Raw genomic sequence first — 25,633 nt, 5'->3', positions numbered from 1 at the left:
ATAGGCGTCTCTCTGTAAAATTCTTTGCCTGGGGATTCTCAGATCACTCGCCATTGCTTATTGATCTCAAAGTGGGTGGACAAAGCCCACAGCGATGTGACATCTTAATACATGTTACTTGGGCTTCCCTGAATTCACAGAGGGATTGTTCAATACAACATCAGCATACTACACACTCAACAAAGGGGCGGTTGACAGTCCAGTTTCTCTGTGGGTAGGCTACAAAGCGGTCCTTAGAGGGGAGGCGATCTCGCTGATATCGGCACACCGTAAACAGCACGCATATGTTGTGGAAGATGCAGAGTTAGCATCTCTCCAGGCCAAAGAGAAACTTCTCACTAGTGGGTCCACGGGTTCACAAGAGGCTTTGTCTACAGCACAGGAATCACTTTGCAACGTGGCCTAAGGCAACGCTAAATTGGCACATTGGGCCACGCAGAGTTAGATTCATGAATCTGGAGACATAGCAGGCAAAATGTTGGCATGGTTGGAAAGACGGTACCGAGGGAACAGGTTTGTAAGAGCTATGCAGAATGTTCGGGGAGAGGCTCTAACAGAAGATGCAGAAATGCTGGGGCATTTGCCGCATTTTATGAGACACTTTACATCCCATTGAGAGCTGTCCTTGGCTGATGGGCATGGAGTTCTCGACCCAGTGACCCTTCCATGTCTTAAAGCACAGCAGGCATTGGGTCTGAAATCAGACATCACCGTGGAGGGGATAGCCACAACCCTCTCTCTGCTACAGACTGATAAAACCCAGGGGCCTAAAGGTTTCCCTCTAGAGGTGATGAAGCAGCTGGGCCTATGCATCGCCTTTTTGTACAGTGTAGGCAAGACGGACATCTCCTGCTGGAACTGAGGAAAGCCCGCATAATAGTCCTCCCCAAACCTGACAAACCTCCCGAGCAGTTGGCCTCTTGTAGGCCAACATCACTGATCAACGGGGAGGCCAAGACTTTGGTGTGAATCCTGGCTAATCGCATACTTGGGATAATCTGCTCTTTGATTCATCAGGACCAATTAGGGTTCATGTCTTCTAGATCTACATGCATGAATTTCCACAGGGTGCATTTCACTATAAGTCAAGCTTCCCGCCGGATTCACTGCCTTGACACGTACCACCATGGTCTGAATGAGATCTTTCAGCCCAAACATAAATTACACGCCAATCAGGGTGCCCGTCCCACACCACCTCCAGAGTTACCCAACTCCAGTTACATGACACTGAGCACTAGGGCATGTGTTCACACAACTGGAGACAAGTTCAAAAGAACTAACTACAAGATGACTTTTCACGTAGGTTTCTGAAGAAGGGCAGGGGGTTCACAAGAAGATTTGCTTCCAACTCTCGGATGTGTGACCCAACCCTCAGAGGCAATTTGTTTTGATAAGGGGAGAACTATGGGGGGCTACCTGGGGCATAGTGGATGTTTACGCATCTCCCCCTCTTACACTTGAATTACTGAACGACCTCCAAGTGTTATTACTTCATGGCCAAACTGACACGTGGGTCTTGCAAGGGATACCTTAATGAGGTTATGGATCTGGGCTGGATATAACCGCTAATGGTAGTAGAACCCTGAATCTCTCAACTGAGCTCCGTTGCTTTGCTACAGCAACGCAGTTGGTAGACACATGGAGGATGCTGCATGCAATTGACCGTGGGTACTCATTTTTCTCCGGGATACAATGTCACGGATTGATCATTTTCTCATCCCACTCTGTATTGCCCATAGGCGTCTCTCTGTAAAATTCTTTGCCAGGGGAATCTCAGATCACTCGCCATTGCTTATTGATCTCAAAGTGGGTGGACAAAGCCCACAGCGATGTGACATCTTAATACATGTTACTTGGGCTTCCCTGAATTCACAGAGGGATTGTTCAATACAACATAAGCATACTACACACTCAACAAAGGGGCGGTTGACAGTCCAGTTTCTCTGTGGGTAGGCTACAAAGCGGTCCTTAGAGGGGAGGCGATCTCGCTGATATCGGCACACCGTAAACAGCACGCATATGTTGTGGAAGATGCAGAGTTAGCATCTCTCCAGGCCAAAGAGAAACTTCTCACTAGTGGGTCCACGGGTTCACAAGAGGCTTTGTCTACAGCACAGGAATCACTTTGCAACGTGGCCTAAGGCAACGCTAAATTGGCACATTGGGCCATGCAGAGTTAGATTCATGAATCTGGAGACATAGCAGGCAAAATGTTGGCATGGTTGGAAAGACGGTACCGAGGGAACAGGTTTGTAAGAGCTATGCAGAATGTTCGGGGAGAGGCTCTAACAGAAGATGCAGAAATGCTGGGGCATTTGCCGCATTTTATGAGACACTTTACATCCCCGTGAGAGCTGTCCTTGACTGATGGGCATGGAGTTCTTGACTCAGTGACCCTTCCATGTCTTAAAGCACAGCAGGGATCGGGTCTGAAATCAGACATCACCGTGGAGGGGATTGCCACGACCCTCTCTCTGCTACAGACTGATAAAACCCAGGGGCCTAAAGGTTTCCCTCTACAGGTGATGAAGCAGCTGGGCCTATGCATCGCCTTTTTGTACAGTGTAGGCAAGACGGACATCTCCTGCTGGAACTGAGGAAAGCCCGCATAATAGTCCTCCCCAAACCTGACAAACCTCCCGAGCAGTTGGCCTCTTGTAGGCCAACATCACTGATCAACGGGGAGGCCAAGACTTTGGTGTGAATCCTGGCTAATCGCATACTTGGGATAATCTGCTCTTTGATTCATCAGGACCAATTAGGGTTCATGTCTTCTAGATCTACATGCATGAATTTCCACAGGGTGCATTTCACTATAAGTCAAGCTTCCTGCCGGATTCACTGCCTTGACACGTACCACCATGGTCTGAATGAGATCTTTCAGCCCCTAACATAAATTACACGCCAATCAGGGTGCCCGTCCCACACCACCTCCAGAGTTACCCAACTCCAGTTACATGACACTGAGCACTAGGGCATGTGTTCACACAACTGGGGACAACTGCTCCAAGAATTACTAATTCGGGACTGCCTTTTTCCTTTACATTCATTAGCAGCTCCATTCATGCCCATTATGTTCGGACTGTCACTGATGCAGCCACCAGTAGCATCATCAGCCTCAGTTCTGTAGCATACACACAAGGCTCACCAAGTTTACACACAAATAACTGCCCTATTTTTACCTTGGGTTCAACATATTGTATGTCTCATATCTCTGTTCAGCATGTGCAACTTTGCCTTGTCCGACAATGCACAGCATGGGGTTTTTCATAGGCAGTATTACAATCATGCACACGCGTACTGTTGGTCCTTGTTCATCCTAGGAGAACCATGTGAGTATGGTCACCGGGACGAAGGATCATTCACACAAACGTGCGCGCTCACCTAGACATTCGTGGTTTCCGGGACTACGGGATGTAAACACTTCCCAGAGCCGTGCGCGGACACAGTCTCACTCGAGACATACAAGCCGGTACTGCTACCCACTGCCAGATTGACCACTGAGCACTCTCTGTCAGGTGAGCCCCCTTGCTGCACACAAACAGTTGTTGGGTCCCAATGACCAACATTTCCTTTTTCCAAACGTATTAGGCCTTTTCCCGTTCTGCTGCTTGCTTTGTTCTCCATGGCCCTTTGATTTTTGTGCTCATGTGCCTCATGCAAGCGAACGGCAGAACCCGGTGTGTAGTTACTCACACACAGGGCCCTGCATCAATCCCCAACAGCCCATGTACACTGGGGTGGCACTCTCCTCTAGTGCACATGCCTTTGTTATCCAGCCACAGTTCTCTACATTCACGCGCCCAAATGGTTTTCGCATGCTAAGCAATGCTGCAACCTTTTATTTGATTATACTTCATACACGCATAGCGAATCCCTTAACATTTGTTCTTGTTGGTCCTTTTGACCCCCCCCCACCAGGAATTCACATCCTGGATTCAAAACCAATCTCTTTGGGCAACATCATTCGGATTGAACAACTTTATGGCACAACAGGCTTAACACTCCAACCAGCAGGTATCATACAGTTTTGACTTCCTGCCTTTCTATATTTTGCTTCTGTGTATACACAGAACGCCTATGCTAACATTCATTTCAACATAGGCACTCTACAAAATGGGCCACTAGGATCCCTTCAAACAACTTCGTATTCTTCTCATCCACACAGAATCTCTTGTGCACCATTCAACCTTCCGGGATCCCCTAACTCACATGGGATCTAGGTGGTGACCCTTGTTGCCCGGCACCAAGCCTCTCTGTGATCGATCTCCGAGTACTTGGGATACACAGCACCGGCAGGTAAGACTTCAGTCACGTACTGTGAGAATAGAGTCATAACTCTTGTGCCCAGTAATTAATGGCACGTTATAACCATACTCACTGCAAATCTCTATAACCCCTACAGTGTCCCCCAATTGAAGCCCTGATGAAGGCGGATTTGACCTATTTTAATACCGCCGAAACGTGAAGCGAACCGGGAACACCCGATCAAGTCTGTTCCTGGTTCACAGTTCCTGTTCAGTCAGCCTCTGTCACGTCGGCAAAGATATCTTTCACCCTATGACCCTGGAACATTCAGTGTTCAACTGTAAACTAAGCCATTAAAAAGGGAGCCTTTGTAACCCACTTGATGTACTGGTGCAGGGGATTTAGTAAACCCCTGGCCCGCACCACAGCCAGAATTACCAAATTTATAGTGTGAATTCACTGGCATTCCTGTCTTTTTCTCCCATTTAATACAAAGAACTTCTGTACTTCAGTATATGTGTCGATGAAGTAATAATCGGTACATACACACAAATATTCACATCACTTGTGTCAATGGAGCAATAATTAACGCCATATGTAACCTTGCACACAATGTAATGTTTTTTATTGAAAAATGCTTTTCTTTCTTTTTTGATGTCACTACAAGTTGCTATTCTACGTTTGTTTGTTCAGATATTCATTATGTCACATTTTGTTGACTATCACATGTACAAGAAAATAATTTTTTGCTTTCTGACATTTAATATACAGATACGGTGAGTGGTTATTACCTCTAGATTCATTCCTTGGATCTCTAATCTAGGAGACCATACTTTGAACTTGTGGACAGATCTAAAACCCTGCATCTGTCCCGCTCATTATTTTAGTTTGTTTGAAATACTGTTAGTAAGGGTACAATTAATTTTTCATATGTTCTAAGCTTCCTGCCAAAACCATACCAAACCCGCTATCATGTCTAGTGGTGGAATTTGAGAAAGCTTTTGATTCCGTCTGTTGGGATTCATTATGGGAAATCATGGGCTGCATACCTCACCCGATGCAACTGTTAGAGTTGATGGGATTTCCTCCAGAGTCTTTCCTTTAGGACGGGGGACAAGACAGGTTTACCCCATATCTCCCTTGCTGTTCATCTTGGTCATAGAGTCCCTTGCGATCAAGATTAGAACAGATCCGGGGGATTCAAATGGCCTGAGGGTAAGAGGACAGGGTCTCGCTCTATGCGGATGACCTTCTGATTTACATGCGCAATCCCTCTGTCTCCTGTCACACTGTGACACAAAATACTTGCAGACTATCAAGGGTTAAGCCGCTTCAAAATAAATTGACTGAAGTCTGTTTTCTTTCCAATACAGGGAGGGGAAGGGGCAATGCCGCAGGAGTGTTCTTATCCGATTGCGGTCTCTGGCTTCAAAGATTTGGGCATTCGTGTGAGCCTGTGTCCCTCAGACTTCCTCCGGCTTAATCTTCACCTGTTGATGGACGATTTGCTCTAGACACAGTGCATTGACAATCTATCCCACTGACTTTATTGGTCAAGCCGGCTCTCTTCAAAATGTTAACCTTCCCTAGGTTTCTATATGTGTTACAAAATGCTCCACTCCCTGTTCCCAATCCGGTTTGCGGCAAGATTGAGGCTACCCTTTGTGGGTTGTTATGGGGGTGGGGAGCAGCCGCATATTACCTTCAAATCGCTGCAGCGCTCAGTATGGGAATGAGGAATAGGCCTGCCTAATCTCCAGTGATACTACTGGACCTCACAACTAGGAGCTGTTAATGATGGGTTGCATGGAGACCCTACGCTTCCTCACATCACGATAGTTAAGGGATCGATGAGAGGGATGCCACCTAGACAAATGCTATATGGGGATGTGAAAGGGAAGACAGTTCTCCCACCAATGCCTCAACTCACCCAACAGATATGGTCTGATGCACATGGATACATAGGATGGGGGGTAGCCGACCTTAGACCAGCCCGTCTAGAACAACACACTCTTGCCTGAGTTAATCAAAATGGGATATTTTCGAAGTTGGGAGGAACATGGGATACAAATCCTAGCAGATGTGGTGCAGGAGGGTCGGCTTATCCCATTTGGGGAATTTCAAGACAAGAATGGACTGCTGGGAAGGGATCAGTATAGGCATCTGCAACTGACTCATGCCATGGGATCCCAGTTTTCATTCTTGGAGGAGATTCCAAAATGCTCACCCTTTGGAGCTAATCTTCTACCTGAATGCATCACTGTCAAGGTAATCTCCACCCTATACCAAGTACTAACTGCGTTCGGGATCAGGGACCTGACCCGATTCAGGGAGCGATGGTAGAGAGATGTTTGGGTAGTAGAGGAATGGGTAGAGCACCCATGTTTCGGCAAGACTTTGACTCATTCAATACAAGATACTGCACTGCATATATTATTCTAGATCGGCACAGGTTCAATGGGGTAAAGCAGACAATGATATCTGTCTGAGGTGTGGGAGATCGGGGGGGGCAACTTATTCCACATGATATAGGATTGTGTGCAAATTCAGGTTTTCTGGGGGGGGGGGTGTTTTCATAAGCTTACCAGACTACTGGGCTCTCAGGTACCCCTAGACCCACAATTGGCATTGTGTGGGGATGGAGGAGGAGAGGGGTCCCCGAAGTCAGAGAAAGTGTTCTGTCTGTAGCAATAGGGCTGATAAAGAGGATCATTGCAGCAATGTGGGGTTTGGCAAAGCATCCACGGCTTAGTCGCTGGATGGCTGTATATACCTGGAGAGAAGGATCTACAATGCAAGGGGTTTCCCCAAAAATGTTCAGAAGGTATAATTTATTTATAATTGGTTATGTATAACGCGCTTAATACCGAAGAGATTTCTAAACACGGACCTGGGATTCGAACTTGTGTTGCTCTGCGTCATTTTGCTTCTAAGACACTGCCACTGAGCTATACTATCCGATGGGGCAGATGGAAGGGGGAGGGCAGAAGAGTATTATCATTTTTTGCTTTCACCTTATATTCTGTTGGACAAAGGACGGGTGTCCGTGGGGGGTCTTTTCTCTGCTGCTATGTTACTGAGTTTCCCAATACTTCTCTGATGATGTCTAATGAAGCAATGGCATAGCATATGTTTTTCTATTATGTGATTATTTTGAAAACAATAAAAAGGTAAAATAAAAAAATAAGATAGTTGTGAAAAAGAAAGGGGGCAATAATACATCTTTGCTTCACCCCTCATCCAATTGATCCTGTTTTTTTACTCCCCAGATGACAATTGAACTAACTTTATTCGAAAGTCTGGTTACAAAGTTTTTGAACATAATTTAGTTGTTTGCTCCCGAACACGTGTTTCCCCGCTAATTTATATCTAGCGGTTCTTCAGGAGGCGTAATTTAAGAAATCAAGAGTTTAACGTTAGCGCTTACATTTCTGGTACACACTTTTTGCTCTTGGTACTCTTGTTCAGAGGAGAATTGCCTAGCATTTCGGTGCTGGACTGCCCCAGGGCAGGACAAACACTGATCTCTTTAGGATATTTCTCCTCTGTGAAAGATAGTGAGCTAAAGACTCTGGGTAAGGCTCTTGTAACCAGGACTCATGTCTGGCAGAGAGTCTCCCAGGACCCCCCTTGTTATTTACGCACTTTTTGTTGTGCAATAGATTTTCAATATACAATAAAGAAAAGAAAACTCTTTACCCTAGAGAAACCAAGACAAAACAAAATTGTAGTCTATATAGTTTGATTGGAACAATTCAATTGTTGATAATGGAGACCAAATTGTGTTGCAAATTATTACTTACAATTAAGTGGTTTAGCTTGTATTTAGAAGTGGCTGTATTTGCTACTTGAGATCAAATAATCTTTGACATATTTCTGAAAGGTTTCCTTCTGGGTCATTAATTGTCCTAAATGGGGGACATAAATGGAGGCCATAAGCAAAAAAGAAATCGGACTGATATGAACTAAATTGATTGTCTAGTTTAAATGACCTCCAAATGCTTTGTAGCTAGCCTTGTCTTACCTACAAGCTGTTTCTCTGTGTGTTGGATACCTCTCAGGTCCGCATGGTACGATTACCATGTTAGAAAATAGCACAGTGGCGCTATTGGAACTACACGTTGATGTTATTGCGCCTACATACGCGGTGACATCATGCGTTGCCTGTTTACAAACAGCATTTTGGTTCGGGATAAAGAACCTAGTGGCATTTGTAATAGTCATGTTCTTATGTGCTTTTGGTCCATTTAAAAAAAAATGGATTTAATTAAACTTACCATATAAGTGTGCCATGGTTAGAATAATTTGATCACTATTATGCTGCAACGTCATCTCGCTTGATTGCCCACTTACAACCGCTATTTTGAAGTGGGATCACTGTCCTAATGTTTATTTTGGGAAATTACGTATTCTCCATGGTGTATTTAATATGAATACATAATGGTATACAGAAGTTAACTATTTAAACCAAGCTTGGTTTGTATTGGTTAATAAATAAGACATGATCTATAGTGAAGTACATGTGAGTCATTCATTAGAGCGGTATGAGGCTGTAATTGATGGTCTTGAAGGTATGGAACATATTGTTGGTGAATGAATACTGTCAATTTTCTGAAAAACAATTGTGAGTTAATAAGAAACATATTTATACAAGGTTAACAGACAAGGATTGTATGGATGAACCCTATAAGAAATGGTGTAGCTCCTGGTCGGTGTTGAGACCGGAATGACATGTGTCCATAGTACAGATCCAGTAGGCTTCCCATTTTCTCAATAGTTTTTTTAGATTACCGCCTCTCGTGGTTGTGATACCTTTTCTATGCCAAAGAATGTTAGTTGGGAGAGATCTTTCAAACTGTGGTTTTCCTGAAAGTGTGATGCAAGAGACGATCTTGGGTCTTGTTTTGTAATAGCTCTAATATGTTCTCCAATGCGTATTTTTAAGGCCCTTATGGTGTTTCCTATGTAAGTTAAATTGCATGCACATTTTATGCCATACATCAAATTATTACTATTACAGTTGATCAATTGTTTAATCAACGCTTGTGTTCCATTAGGTTTTTGGATAGTTGTTTTTGCATTTTCCGTATATTTACAAACTTGACATTGGCCAAATTGTAAAGGTGATTGTAGCCACATTGAAATTGGTGTTGTTGATTTTAGTTTATTGTCCTGAAAATGAGATGGACTTAGCTTGTCCTTCAAATTTCTGTTTTTTTTAAGGTTATATTGGGTTGGTCATCCAGTCTGTATGGAGATCGGAATCCGCTTTCAATATGTTCCAGTTTTTCTTTAGTATTAGTTTTATAGTATTGTTGTTTGTGCTGTAGGTTGTAATAAATCGTGTTTTTTCTGAACTCACATGTTTGGGGGATTTCGGTGTGTCCTGTAAAAGAAAGTTTCTTGTCCTGGTTTTGTGATAACTTTTGTTGAGGTGTTTCTGGCTGTATCCGCGTTGTCTGAAATTTTGCATTGTGTTGGATATATATTTCTCAAATTCTTCCTCAGTGGTACAGTTTCTTTTGACTCTCAGCATTTCTCCATATGGTATATTTTGAATAACATAGGTTGGATGGTTACTGGTTGCGTGAAATGTACTATTTAGTGAAGTTGGTTTGAGGTATAGAGTGGTATGAATTGTGTTTTGATAGATGTAAAGATGAAGGTCCAAAACATCTATTTGACTTTGTTGTGAAGTCAGCTTCAGACTGTAGGTATTGTTGTTCAGATAATTGTAGTAGTCCAGTAATTGTATGTAGGGGTCATTCCAAATCATAATAATGTCATCAATATATCGACCCCAAAAGATCACATTGTTGTGTTCGGTGAATGCTGGATGCCACCATGCGTGCTCAAGTTCGTAGTGCCACATGTATAAGTTGGCATACGATGGGGCGAACTTGGCACCTATGGCGGTTCCCTGAATCTGTTTGTAGAGTTGCTTATTGAAGATAAAAATGTTGTTAGATAAAGTGAAATGTAACATTTCTAGAATCATCTGGTTTTGTTCAAAGTAACATACTGATCTTGTTTTCATGAAGTACTTGGTAGTATAGAGTCCTTTGTTATTGAGAATACTGGTGTATAGTGCTAAAACGTCCAAAGTTACAAGCCAATAATTAGATTCCCAATGTAGATTCTCAATGTATGGTTTCCAACTGTTAAATAATGTGTTTTGTGTCTCTGATGAAGGAAGATAAAGCTGATGCCAATGGTTGTAGTTGTTGATAAATATATTCAAATATTCTTTCAGTGAGAGATCCAATGCTGTGGATGATGGGCCGACTAATAACGAAATTGGTCGATAGTTCATTGGATCGACTCAGGACCCTTCCTTAAAAAGGGTATGGTTAGGCTTTCAGTCCAGGATAATTACATTTTGTTCTGCTTAATACAATTTGTTTATTAAGGCTGCGAATATACGTGACCATTCGACAGAATTAATTTATTTAGTGCAGAGGGAATACCGTCAGGACGCACTGTTCTTGAGTTCTTTATTTTTAAGATAATACCTAAAATATCCTCTTCATGCACTGTTTCATTATAGATAGATACATTACTTATAGTTATTTTTCTCTTTCTTTCCAACGCATATATCGGAGTGAAATAGATTATCTATTCAGCTTCCGATAGTGGAACAATTTGACTCTCCTTCCTGTCACTTTCAAACCTCACTACTACTCTTCTTAGGCATTTTTTGTTCCTAAAACAGATTGCAAGCCTTTTTTCAAATCTCTGATTTGTTTCCTTGATTGAATTTTCCTTTTTTTATGATTGGATCAAATGTCTTCAACCCCTTACGTGAATTGTAAGGGCAGGCATTCTGCTTGTTTAGCAGCATCCTTGGCCAGTTCTTAAGTAGAGTAATGCGAAGACTTTGATTAGTCTGTGCCGCCTCTTGCCCCCATCAATTGTTCATAATAATAGACTCTTCCAAATTCACCTAGACTCCCTGCGTACAGCGTACATTCTTATACTCTTTACGATCTTTTTCTGAACACTCCTCATCAATAGGTATGACAGAAGCTGTCATATACAGTTACCCATGTATGATGTTATGTCATTTATTGCTCTTTATGCCTTCAGAGTTCTGTCGGGGCTGACCTATCTACTCAAAATCAGCCCACCTATCAAGAGGTGAGTGCACATTTGTTGTATACATACAGCCAGGAGGAGCTAGACAGCTCGTTAGAGACTGAACTAACCTGATGTAACGCTTACCTGGGACTCCGCGGGAGCGTCATGCCTTCACAGCCAGAGGATCTGTTATTTGGGTACTTTTGGATTCTTTTTCTGTGAAAACAACAATAATAACAATAAAACTACTGTAATTTCTTTTTGCTGGGAATAAACTGTATAGCAGTGTGCCTTTTATAATCCCTCCCGTCTCACCTGTGTTTATTTTTGGTGGAGCTCTCCGTCCTGTATACTACAGGGGCGCGTTGGCATGAAAGTGTTCAACTTGAAAGGCTGCAGTGTTCAAATGATTCTTGTCAGAATAATGTTCTTGCTTTTCTAGAGTTATCGTGGTATTTAGTTAAAAAATAATTATAGTTCATTAGATTCTGAGCAGTCCCTACGTTGGAGAGATCTCTCTTTCTAATATTTTCCCATTTAACTTGCAGGTTCTTGGTTCACAGAAAAGGGTAATGGCTGCGGGATGGCGACTATACTCGGTTTGAAGAAGCGTTTAACAACGTAAGTTTGTCTTAACTGAGTAATTGCAGCCTTCAAAGACGAGCGCGGTAATAACTAAGCAAAGAAAACTTGCTGGAACTTCAGGTAAGCAACGTATGTAAAACTTCTTTCTTATTTCTATAAGTTCATTCATTACTGAAAATACCTTTTGTGTGCAGGTTTTCGGAAAGCTGTAGATGAAATACCTTCGGACGATGCTGAGTCTGCTGAGGAAACTTCGGAAAGGAGCACTGCGACCGCAAATGAAGACTGCTGCGAAGAAGATGCTGTAGCTGTGAAGGAACTTCTGACAGAAGATGTAGAGACTATGAAATAAACAGCTGACTGAAGAAACGCTTTGGAAATACTTCGGTTCGGTAAGTCTTTCAAAAATCAATGGAATTCTGTTGATTTTTTGTGGAAACTAATGTCTGTGAACTTTCTTTTCTTTGAGAGGTTCTGTCAGGAGATCGCCGGTAGCGTTACCCGAAGTCAGCGGAGAAGACGCGAAACGAGCACTCCAGCGGAGGCGGGGCTTAAGTAGCTCCCTCTGCAGTAGGTATAGTATGTGCTGTAAGCTAACAATGGACTTGGCGGCGGCCATGTTGAGTGTATGAAAATCAATGTAAGCACTAGGTGAGCGTATTGTTACAATGCTATGCCATTTGTGCCAGGCCTGTAGACACTGTTGACCCACTGACTGAGGTGAAGTTTCTAGCTTCCCTGGTATGCCTGTATGGGAACTGTGCTCCTTTACTGGGATCATGACACCTGATTCTCCTCTAACCACTTTACCCTTTTATATTCTAAGCTGCTCCGCACTATCTTTAATGCACTGTTTACACTTTTGGTGGTGCCAATGCACATGGACCTGGATTTCCTTGTACTGATTTTTAAATCCTGTGGCAACATTACTCATGAAAGTCTGTTATCAGTTATTATAAGGCATTTTTATTTTTTTGCGATGAGGACAGCATCCTCTGTGCACATCAACACAGGAAAGTGCTTTGCACCCACTCTGGGGACGTCGCTTGATGAGTCAAGCAGTTTAAAAGAGAGTGAATTTATATGTAAATTAAAAGGTAACAGGTCTGACCCTAACCGTCACAACAAACCTTTACTGACCGATCCCTGTGCATTTAGACCAAAATTTCTAGCATTGACGCTGGCATGTCAAGAGCCTGCAAAGATGCCCACAATGTTCCACGTTTAACATAATCTGTTAATGAGAGCTATAGTTAGATCCATAAAAGCTAAGTAAATTGGAACCCCATAGCCATTGACATCCTTTTCCAAGATCAAATTCAAATTTAAAATGTGGTTGGCAGTACCCAAACCCTTACTGAAACCATATTGCATATCAGAAAGAATAGCTTTGTCTCCTGCCCATTCTATAATGTTCTTGTGTAACACACTACCAAAGTACTTGGCCATAGTATCAATTAAAGAAATAGGGCGATGACATGCCAGATCTTCCGAATTGACTTTCTTAAAAATGGGGAGACTGATTGTTGTTTCCAACTGTGGGGGAGTAACCTTTGGGAGCAATACAATATTAAAAAAACCCTGGTAGAGATTGGCAACCAGATCGAGCATTCACATTTCAAAAACTGAACCAAATCAGGGCCCACAGATTTTCCATTGGTCATCTTATTTAGTGCGATCTCAAGCTCTTCCATAAATAATGTTGAGCAATCACTAGAACTTCAAGTGTATGCCTCCTCAGTACACATAGAATCTAGTTTACACTAGATTCAGGAGGGCTGCTTGATAGATTTTGTACACCCTAAGTACTCTATCAAAGGGCTGGATGGATTATTTCTCAATCCAGAAGCTATCAGCTTCCAATAGAGTTTGGAATTACCTGATGCTACGGCTCTTTCAAATCTCCCTAGCACTTTTCGGCCATAACAGCTTTCCTTTCTCTAACAACCTTATACCTGTCTAGCTTCTGCAATCTCTGTGGTACTCCTAACAGGGCGTTTTAAGGCTAGAAGTGGCTGTTTAGAGCGCTTCCAGTTAACATCAAAGCATGTATCTTGCTTCATAAAGCTTCTTGCTGTAGAGTGAGGCAGACACTAACATATCCTAGTCACACTGCGCCCACGAGAGTGACTTACAAACTCACTCCTACTCAATTTCAAATCCCCCTGTTGGGCTTCCCCACTGTCAAGGGTAGCACCACTACCAAATGTTAACACCAGGTGGGTTATGGCCACTCTCCAATCGGGAGACGATCTTAAAGTCCACCACCTTGAACCAGCTCTTTATATCCATAATGCAATAATCAATAATGGAATGAGACCTAAAATGTGCGACGGTGTAATTCCCCGGGGTGTCAGACCTAAATCTACCAATGGTAGGGCGCCAACCAAGCTCATAAAGGTTCAATACGATTTATTTGTCCTTTAACCTCAGAATTTGAGTCCATTAAGTCCAGAGGGGGAATATGCAGCACAATGTCCTCGTTGTTATTTTTGAGTGCATCTCCCGTTGCATTGCCGATTTTTAAGTACCAATTTCCCCAATACAAATAGACCTCCTCGTTAGGAAGTTGAGATAGTTCCACATGTTTCTTATTTCATCTAGCAATTCGTATAATGGAGCCTTCACATCTGTTCCCCTTTTGCATTATAACTATTAAACACACACAATTTTCACCTTTGTCCCAAGCAATATCAAATATTAAGAGAGTATCAGACGCAAAGATATCATAATCTTACTATAGCCCAGATATTTCAAGATGTAAGTGACTAACGCACCACAATTTCTCCCTTCTTTGCTTGGAGTAGTTATTTTTATTTTTTTATTTTTATTTATTTCATTTGTTATATGCCCAAACCCGTAGTTATCATGGCATAGGTTACAGCAGGCTTAAACAATTACTGGTTACAATGAGGAAGGAATTTACACGCAACACACAAGTAAAACACAGAAATGTAAGCTGGGTTAGATATCAGGTAGCCACGAAGGGAGTAAAGACTGTTCTGGAAGGAGGTTTGGACTGGTTACCGTGAGGTAGGAAATTACACAGAACACTCTATTCTAGACAGAGATCGTTGGAAGGCAAACTGGGTCAGCAGCTGAGTTGCCCATGGTGTGTGACATAGATGTCTAACCGGCTAGAGGGGGGAAAAAGGCCAAGCAAAGTTGGCCGAGGAGTGTAGCTCCTATTTGCCCAATCTTTATTAAGCAGCCATGTTTTTAGAGGTTTTTTTAATCTGGGGTGGGAGGGCTCATTTCTGAGCCTCTATGATAGGGTGTTCCACGATTTTGGAGCTAGGACTGGAAAGCTGCTCACTCGTGAGTTTGAATCGTGGGACACAGAGTTGAGAGTTATTGTTGGATCTCAGGGTCCTTGTCGAAGATTTGGGAGTAACTGTATTGATAGGGTGCAAGGGGGGCCATTTTGGCTAGGCATTTGTGTGTGATGCAGAGAGTTTTGAAGAGTATTCTTGCTTTGATGGTCAGCCAATGTACATCCCTTCTCGTAGTGGTGATGTTTTCTGATTTTTTTATTCCAAGTGCAGCTGTTAGTGCTTTATTTTGTAGGAGTTGGAGTTTTGCCTGATTTGTTTTTGAGGAGCCTAATAGAAGTACATTGCAATAATCTAATTTTGACAGGATTAATGCGTGGGCCAGAGTAATGCAGTTTTGAGGGGTCAGGAATTTCCGACTTAAAGCTTTAAGCTTGCCGGTGTAGCAGATAGCGGATGAGAGCGTGTTGATATGCTTGGTGATGGTCAGATTCGAGTCCAAGTAGACCCCCAAGGTTTTAACCTGATTCATTATCGGGATAGAGGTGCCGCCAATATTGATGGAAGTGTAATCTGGGTGCAATTTTTTTAATTTTGGATGGAGCAGCCACGATGAGAATCTCTGTCTTTTCGTCATTGAGGCAGAGACTGTTGGTTGCCATCCAGTTTTGTATAATGGCATAGATTTCCTTTATTAAGATTGTGTCTTGCTCAAGGTTCCCTGTGAATAGGTATCAGGATCTGGGTATCATCAGCAAGGTTTGTGTAGATGACACCCATAGCATCCAAGGCAGCGAAGAGAAGCTTAGTGTAGGCATTATAAGAGGTGGGTGAAAGGTAGGAGCCTTGCGGACACCTATGGGTACAGGAATGGGGTGAGCTGCCTCCTTGCCTATGGTAATTCTGGACACACGCTCAGCTAGAAAGGATTTATCCGAGCGTGTGGCTGCGTGAGAGAAGTGGAAGTTGTTTGGCAAGGTGGAGCATAGTTTGTCATTGTCGAGCAGGTCGAAAGCGGCTGATAAATCTAAGAGAAGTAGGATACAGAGGTTGCCAGAGTCTCTGATGGAGTCCATTTGGATTTTAAGATCCAATAGAGCAGTTTCCGTACTGTGGCTGGACCAGAAACCGTATTGTCTTGTCCCTAGTAGGTGGTTGGATTCCAGGTGTGCTTGAATTTGGGTATAAGCTATTTTATTTATAATGTTCAAGAGGAATAGGACGGTGGTGATGGAGCGGTAGTTTGTGGGCACCGTGGAGGCGGGAGACGTTTTCTTCAGGAGGGGGTGACCCAAACTTCTTTGATGCTGGCGAGGACTACGTTAGTTCTAAAGGAGGCATTAACGATGACTGTGGAGATCGAAGCAGCACATAGTTTGATGAGGTGAGCTGGGAAGCAGTCGCCTTTGCAATTGAAGGGCTTAAGCCTTGTAATGATCTCTTGTACTTGGGTCTGGTTGACCTGGGAGAAGCTGAACTGCAGGCTTGATTTATCAGGGTCTGGATCTTGCAGTGGTGGCGGTGGCTGATTGTTGGCAAGTATTTTTTGTTTAGCTAGGATTTTGTCTTGGAGTTTTTCTATTTTGGTGGCAAGTGCGTTCTGGATTGTAGTGCACCAATCTTTACTAGCCGTCATAGGATTTGTTGGTGGGATGGGGTTTTCCAATTCTCGTAGAATGTTATACAACTCTTTGGAGTTAGAGGCTGCATTTTTGATACGGTGGTTAAGTGCATTTGCTTTGTGTTCGATGATGGTGGTTTTATAGTTATTAATTACCTCTCAGAGTTATTTGGCAGAATCGGTAGTGGGGGATTTCTTATGGCTGTGTTCTAGTGCCCTTTTGTTGTGCCAAAGCGCAACCAGTTCTTCATTAAACCAGAAATTGGTTTGTTTAACTTTGCTAGGGATTTTGGTGACAATCGGGGCTAGGGCGTCAATCGTATTTTTCAGGCATGATTGGTAAGCAGTGGCAATGCAGTTAGGATCAGCAGTCTGGATGGTAGGTGACATATTGGCTTTACCTTCAGCCAGGACGGGGGAAAGGTTTTCAGATGTGAGATTACAAGTATTTCTTAATTCAATGGGGCTAAGGGAGATGGAAGGGAGGTTGGGTCTCTCAGGGGTCGATAGCGTGAAGCTGATTATATGGTGGTCTGACCAGGTGATCTTAGTGATGGAGTCGATGGTCAAACACGTTTTGAGTCAGCACCCAATCGAGGGTTCTCCCTTTTTCATGTGTGGGTTCAGTCACGATTTGAGTGAAGTTCATGTCCTGGTTGCGCTAACTTTTTGGTCAGTTGGGTTGTTATAACCTAGATTAATGTCACATAGGATGATGACTTTTGTGTTGAGCTTAAGGTAAGGATTGATAGCTAGTGGTATGTCAGATTCAGGGTGGCTGGCTGGGTTTGGAGCTCTGTAAATGATAAGGATATTGGTAGTGGTCTTGGGGTCAGTTGCTAATTTTAGGAATAGCAGTTTGGTGCCCTCAATGTGATCAAACAAACATGTTCTGAAAATTAATACTTGATTTGGTAATAATAGCAAGTAGCATTGGTGTAAAAGGATACATAATTTGTAAATTCACTGGTTAATAGACTACGGGCCTCATTACGAGGTCGCCTGTCCAGAAACCGTAATTTCCGCAATGGTGGTGACGGCGTTACCGCATCCGCAAGCATGCAGAAAGAAGGGGCGATTAAGGGTTGTTGATCGCGCGCACCAGACGATCGCGGAAACGCTGTCACCACCATCACAGAAACACCCACGAGCACAGAAGTACTGCAAAACATGGCAGTGGCACATCCATATACACCTCCGCCGGCACGGAAACAGAAATTCCCATCCCGGAAACACTGTGATTGCGAAAACCGGAAGGAGAGCAGCGGCCATGATTTAAACCACAATCCACTGCCATCCTCTGCAACCACAGGGCCTATCTCCACTTGGAGTTGTAAAACACCACTCGGAAGATTGCATTGCGCATCCCAGCCATGCCTCAGCGAGAATGAACTGACAGTGCTGGTGGAGCACATAGTGGAAAATGCCCCTATGCTGTTTAGTGCCGACCTAAGGCACATCACTCGCCAGCGCCACAAGGATATCTGGGTGGCAGCAGCACAGAAGTGCACAGCAGTAGGTGGGACTGCACGCACAGTCAAAGACTGCCACAAACAGTGGGACGATTTCCAGCTGCGAGTGCACAACCTAATTACAGTACACCGACAACACAGCACCAGCATAGGCGGAGGACCTGCAATACCCCTGAAGCTCCAGACATGGGAGGAGAGGTGCAGTAGTGTCCTGCACCTTGAAGGGATCCAGGGCATAGGCAATTCAGAGGTCGGAGTTAGCCCTTCCGGCGGTGGCGGTAAGTACACAGAGTTGAAAGTCATGAGTGTGAATGTTGCACCCCCACCTCTGCCAGGCTCATAGTGACCCAACACATCCACCAATGACCCACACCACACCCCACACGCACATGAGACATGCCCCCCAGGTCAGGCAGACAGCGTGCAGCTGATTGCAAGCTGAGATACACACACCTGAGTGCATCACCCGTCAAATGTGTGTACATGCAAGTGGACAAAGTATGAGGACTGCGTTGCATGTGGTGGACCCATCTACAACCTGCCACACAACTAACAGCATGCCCTGCATCTCTCCACAGGCACATCAAGCAACCGTGATTCAGCGCAACAGGCCATGCCACGTACCATCGCACAGAGCCAACGTAGCCGTCCGTCACAGGATTCCACTGCCAGCACCTCTGCAGCACAGTCATCAGCACTGCCAATGGTGGCTACGCACACCCCCAACCCTGCCGCCCCCCCCAAAGAGCAGCATGTTGACACGAATACAACACTTGCAGCCACATCTGCCGCACCCATCAGTGCCCATCCAGGGACCACTGAGGAGGATGCATGCAGCAGCAATAGTGCACCCATTGAACAGTGTGCTGACGCACCACAGGACCAGGATGACATGGGAGACATCAGTCCCCTACAGGACTTGTTATTCAGTGCAACAGGACTCTACAGCCCGATGCGCTCACCAAGACCCTCAATCAACGAACTCAGCGCCCGTCTTGATGCGCATTGAGCAACACCAGGCCAGCCTCACGCAGCTGGTTCAGCAACAACTGAAGGAATCGAGGCTGCAGCGTGAGGAGGCGCCAGGCTGCAGCATGAGGAAGCCAGGATGCAGAGGGAGAGCACCCCCACCTCTGTGCGGAGACTGTCTCGGGCAATAGGCAGATTCGCCACCACTAACATGGTCATGTCACAGCGGCTGAGGGAGGGGAACAATGTAATGTCCACCATTGCGGACTCTATGCAAGTGGCCCAACAGGCATTCATGGGCAATGTGGCAACTGCAACACCACCTGTGCCATCCACAAGAAGCACCCCCTCAAGTTCGGTGGGAAGCAGCCCGTGGAGGCAGTCCTCCCGGCTGACTGGACCCTCCGGGAAGAACTCATACACCCACAAGCGCGGTCGCAAATAGTGTGACGTACTTTGGCTGTCGACCGCACAGTTGGGATAGAGTTATTACATGGGGGTGGGTATGTTGGGGAGGTGGGGGTGGTCCTTAGTGAGGTTAGTCGGTTGGGGCCTGGTTGGGCGGTGGGTACGTTGAGGAGGTGGGTGTGGTCCTTAATGGGGTTAGTCAGTTGGGGCCTGGTCAGGGGGTGGGTACGTTGAGGAGGTGGTCCTTAGTGGGGTTAGTTGGTTTGGGCCTGGTCGGGGTTGGGCACGTTGGGGAGGTGGGTGTGCACGGGTGTACTTTTTTCCATCCAATTCTCCACACCCCTGTTTTGTTGTGAATAAACTATTTTGAAAATGCATGTGCATTCAGAGGATTCTATGTTGTGCAATAACATGCCGCTCATGATGTGCATGCAAAGTCATTTAGAAAAAACTCTGAATGAGTGCTGCCCGTGCATGCTGTCCATTCTGGGCACCCCTGCCAGGGAGTGCACCCATCCCATCCCCATCGCCATCCTCACCATCGTCGTCAGCATCATCATCTTCATCCTCTGTGTCTGGGGCAGTGGAATGTTCCTGCGAATGCACAGATTGTGCAACATGGCACATGCCACCACTATTTTCCCCATCTTGATTGGGCTGTACAGCAATGAGCCTCCAGATCGGCTCAAGAAGCGGCACCTGGCCTTGAGTAATCCAAAGGTACACTCTATCATGCCACGTCTGCGTATGTGTGCCCTATTGCAGGCCTCCTCATGCCTGTTCCTCAGCCTTCATATGGGTGTCAACAGCCATGGTGTGAGTGCCTATCCTGCATCACCTGCACGGGAGTGAAAGCAAGGCCACATGTTAGAGTTTGTGGTTTCACTGTCCAAATCCGTTGCAATACAATTATGGGCCATTTGTGTATCTGTTATATGGGGAATCTCATGATCATATTTGGCGGTGGAGGGATACCATGCATGGGACATTGAGGGTCCCATTAGTGATTTTGAATTGGCCAACTACTTGTTGTACACAGGTCTATTCCCATGAGTTCATATGTGGTGGATGATTATGGCATTGGGCAGGGCTCATGCATTGGCAGTTGTACTTACCCAATAGCCATGTGCTTTGTCCTTCATAGCGTTCAATGTAGCGTGGCAATGTCGAATTCCGCAAGACCGTGGAGTCATGTGTTGACCCAGGGAAACATGCACAGCAATGGGTGATCACTTGTCCAGCGTCGCATACCATCTGGACATTCATTGAGTGGAATTGTTTCTGATTGCGGTACACCGCCTCCATAGCATGTGGAACTGTCAACTCGATGTGGGTGCCGTCGAATGCACCTATGCAATTTGGCATGCCTACAATGGCATGGAAGACCAACTTGGTGGCAATGACCTGGGCAAGGGTACGGGGTACGCCAATGTACTCTGCCGCATGGGTCAGCAGCGCCTCCAGTACTTGGTCAAGTATTCTAGAAAAACAGGGTTGTGACAGCCTGTGCAGCTCACCAACAGTGCGCTGATATGTTCCAGTTCCTAGGAAATGCAGTACCGAGACAACCTTTAGCTGGGGGGGTACCAGTGCGGCTGCTGATGTCCTCCTCGATCAGAGTGATGATGGACATGATTGATGGATGGTCAAGGCGGTATAATGTGTGGATCTGCCCTGTGGTCAGGTTCCAGGGTGAGGCCCTGATGCAGGGTATTGCAGGTTGCCTCTGGAGTTGTGGAATCTGCACATTTATGTTTGGGATGGGTACCATGGTCGCAATTTGCCACCCGCACCGCCTCCTCCTCCTTCTCTGACCCACTGCTGCCACAATGGGCACTGCATCCTGTAGGTTAACTAGCCCGAATGCTGCTACTGCGGCTGCCAGCATGGTTGTGTCTGGAGGTGTGGCACTTTGGTAGGCTCCCAGTTGCCTACATGGTGCAGCTAGTCTCATCTTGTGCACCTGTGGCCTGATTTGGCTCACCTGCCACTGTTTAACGCCATCTCTGTGGTGCCAGCGGTACCTCCACAGTGGGCATGGTGTTTCCACCATCTTCATGGTGGTGTTTCCAAACCGTGCTACTCGTAATGGGCACAGTATTACGCATTGCCAGTGGCTGAGGGTGCGTCGGTTATCGACACGCTGTTCCCGCCAATGCAATTTCAGGGTGCGTTGTCGCCGCTGGGATGGCTTCGAGGTGATGGTGTTTCCGGGATCGAAGGTTGGAATTAGCCGGTCCGGTATATGGAGCTAGTATGGTTTTACCGGCAATGTTAAATCCGGACCGGCGCACTCGTAATGAGGCCCTACATCTCTTGTAACATATATTGTTTACGTTCTCCTAGTGATACTGGTAACTCTGTGTTGGAAGTTGATCCAATAGAGACTTAAGGGGCTCCTAACTATAGAGCATGAGCATTATTAGTGACCCCACTGCAGAGCTCCTGACGAATGTTCACCATCTGCTGGCGCCTAAAAGCAGAGGCAATTGTGTGGGAGGTCAATAGTCACTATTTTGCATTTAGGATATTACTTGTGCACTGAATACTGTTGTGTTCTGTCTCTCACTTGAGATTCATATATTGTTTAACTGTATTTGGTCTACTGCTTTTAAATATGCATTTATTTCAATCTTATTTTATCGACAATAAAGTTTATTTTGCTATTGTTTGCCTTATGAATTCTCTACCTCTATGTTTAATGTAATGAGACAAGAAGTAAACCAAGTCTGGATGTCTAATGTACTTTCTAAACACGCAATATTCCAAGAGACAATTTTTAGCAGAGTATCTCCTTTGGGAGCTCTAGGAAGGAAGCTGCCAGTTGTATACATTATACAACCAAAAACACTCTTTTTGGCCCTTGCTGACATTTTGGGGGGCTTTGATGGGTGCCAGAAAAGCCCCTCCATATCTCTCCGATTCAGGTCCATCATGTTAGTAGAAACCCTTTAATTCTACACAGATGCTACACAGATGCCAGGGATTTGGAAGCCCTTCTGTGGCTTGAGGGTAGAACTATCCGACTTGAACTGATCAGGGTCCATTTCACTCAGGTAGCTGTTGCTGCAAGAACGGTTGCAGTCAATGGATGTTGTCTGTGTGAATGTTCTGTCTAGTGGCGGGTGATATGTTTGCAGTGTTTTGCTGTGGGTCATTTGGTGACGTCAGGGGCAGGCGTTCATGTTGGTTGGGAGTACCATGAGCGGATGAATGGTGCGGATGAATGTTTCATTCTGGCCTGGTGCATTGGAACTGTTTTTGGCACTAGTGGGGGATTGCATGAGCATAGTTGAAGAGGAATGGGCATGTAGATGGTAGGTATCCATTGACTGCGGTAGTGAGGCGTGGGTGTGTGTGTTGTGCAGGCAGTTTTCATCTGTACATCTCCAATGATGTGTAGCTGGAGTTGCAAGGAAAGAGATCACAAAGATCAGCTGTTTGAGAGTGTGACCCTTTGGCCAAGGTGATGAATGCACTCCTTTATTTAACTTCTGGTTAAATGTATTTAACTTCTGGTTATGTGCCTGTATAACTATTGTGTGTGTACAACCACACAGAAGTTTCATTTCCTCTGTCTAGTGTTTAAATCTCTCCATGATCTGGCTCCCCCCTATCTCTCCTCTCTCCTCTCTCCTCTCTTTCTATAATCCCTCCCGCTCACTCCGTTCAGCCAACCACTTCCTTCTCACCGTCCCCCCTTCCCCATGTGCCTCCTCCCGCTTCCGCTCCTTTCAGGTCCTAGCCCCCCTGCACTGGAACTCCTTACCTCTCTCATTCCGCTCTATACCTACCTTTTCCTACTTGCGCACTTCCCTGAAATCTCTCCTTCTCCACTCCCCGCCTTGAAACCTTCCCCACCTCTCATTCTCTCCCCTTCCCTCGAAACTTACTGTTTTTTATTGGTTCGATTCATGATTGTAAATTGCTTCTACTGTTATAATGTTCTATGTATTCTGTTGTTATAATGTAAAGCGCTTTGGATGAAAGCGCTATATAAACACAATAAATACAAATACACACCAGGGAGCGCAGTGCATTTGGTGGATGCTGCATGCATGAATGCAGAGGCATTGCTTGGGCGGGCTGAAGGGGTTCGATTCATGATTGTACAGGGTCTTTTGGTTGTGCCCTGGATAGAAGCCCTGGGGCCACAACCAAAAGGCTAGCTAGCCCCAAGTCCCGACAGTCCAGAAATTAGCGTATCCCCAGATCTTTTTCAGACCTAGGAACACCCCTGCATTAATCGCTTGCTTGTGGATGTAACTGTGGGCAGCAAGGTGCTGGTTTTGACGGGTGCTTCTTTCCTGAGCAGAATTCTCCTGTTTAGCATGAACAAGAAAGAAGTTGTAGGCCTTCACACACCACATTTTAATGGTCAATGCAAAACAGCACAAGCTTTAAGATCCTAAACAAATAATCAGCGATGAAGAACAAATTAAATGATCTATGATATGTTTCCGAAATGTGTATACCAATACAATCCAGTAGGCTTCGGTGGAAAAGCTGATACCTAAAATATTAGGCTAAACAGAAGAGTGTATACTGGGTTTTAAAATATTTTCTAAAACAAGGAAATTAGGATGCAGTAACTTGCCTCTCAACAAGGAGTGAAGGTATATGTAATTTAAATGTAATACTAATTGTACAGTGATGTGAAATGTATTTATTCATATTTGTATATTTTATATTTGCAATTGTTTCTTTTTTTTATTGATATTGGAATTTTGTTTAATCTATCCGTTTCTTGTGGAGCATAAGGTTTTATGTAAACCAAAAATGCTCGTCAAATTAAATTTAAGACTAAATACATTTCAAAATGTTCAAAGAACAGAGCACTTACTGGTATATCGTGGTAACGAGGAACCAAGCACATACCTTACATGCTTATCTTCTTTACGCGTTGACCAAGTACTCTTTTCTTTGGCATAGGTTTGTGGGCAGAATTATGGACCTATTTTATCATAGTGACCTACAAGTGACATCTGACCCCGAACTACAAGCTTGGATTAAGGAAATCAGTGAAGTAGGATTTGCCAGCACCCGGAAAATGGGTGAGTAATTTTCCTCTACTCTAAAACCTTTCCTCTCTCTATTTCTATCCATCTACCCCACTTATATTTCCATTTTGCCTGCTCACATTCTCTATTCACTTATTTGTTCGCTTTTCTATCTACTTCCGCCTCCATCAGTTGATCACTTCCTCTTATGTATTCCTTCTCTCTCTCTCTCTTTCTCTCTCTCTCTCTCTCTCTCTCTCAATCTCCCTCCCTTTTTCATTTCTTTCCTTATCTTCCAAGTTTGCCTCTTTTTTTTCTGCCCTTTCCTCTACATTTTTCTCTTAGATATCTCCACACGCCTTCCCTTTCCTCTCCCCACCTTTGTAGTATTCTTTCCTCACATTTTGTCTTCTTCCGTTCCCCTTCCCATCTTGGCCTCCGCATTGCCACTTGTCTTTCCCCAAAGTTTCATGTAGCACAACAACATGTATTCCTGCAAGGGGTTGTGGAGGGCCGAATGTTGCCCACCAGGTGATTAATTCCTAAAGAAGAGTGGAGGAAGGGTGGTTGTGGCCTACTTGTCTATTAGCAACTCACCATGCTACCCTGCATGTGTACAGCATGTGTACAGCTTTCTCTTTCTATGTCTACATAGCATCTGGTAAGACAATAACAAACTACGGCTGTAGCATGCTGGGCATCCTGTCACAGTTTCTTGCACCCAACAAAAGTGACTTGTTGCCTTAAAACCTGGTAAAATCACTCCTATGCCCTAGAGGGATCTCCCTTTGTTCTGTTGGTAAATTTACACACCCAAGGGCAGAGGTCTGCATCGCCTGGCTCTCCACATGTTTCCGACTACAATTCCCATGATATCTGGCTATTGACTATGCTTGTTAAACATGATGGGATTTGTACTCCAAAACATCTGGCGAGTCAAAGGTTGCAGACCACTGCCCTGGGGAGTCTTACACACATGTG

The 25,633-nt window shown here is 44.7% G+C and overlaps 1 protein-coding gene across 2 annotated transcripts in view; it reads left to right on the top strand.

Annotated features, from left to right (window-relative positions):
* The window catches only part of LOC138568809 (polyunsaturated fatty acid lipoxygenase ALOX12-like), a 384,658-nt gene that overhangs the window by 346,715 nt on the left and 12,310 nt on the right, over positions 1–25,633 (top strand). For both annotated transcript variants that reach the window (XM_069646583.1, XM_069646581.1), the window contains exon 11: positions 24,585–24,706. In XM_069646583.1, coding sequence (XP_069502684.1) covers positions 24,585–24,706 — 122 coding nt within the window. The remainder of the gene's footprint in view (positions 1–24,584; positions 24,707–25,633) is intronic.

This window comes from Ambystoma mexicanum, chromosome 1p (genome assembly GCF_040938575.1).
Source record: "Ambystoma mexicanum isolate Mex_15411 chromosome 1p, UKY_AmexF1_1, whole genome shotgun sequence".
NCBI lineage: Eukaryota > Metazoa > Chordata > Amphibia > Caudata > Ambystomatidae > Ambystoma > Ambystoma mexicanum.
This window is presented reverse-complemented; position numbering and strand designations above follow the sequence as displayed.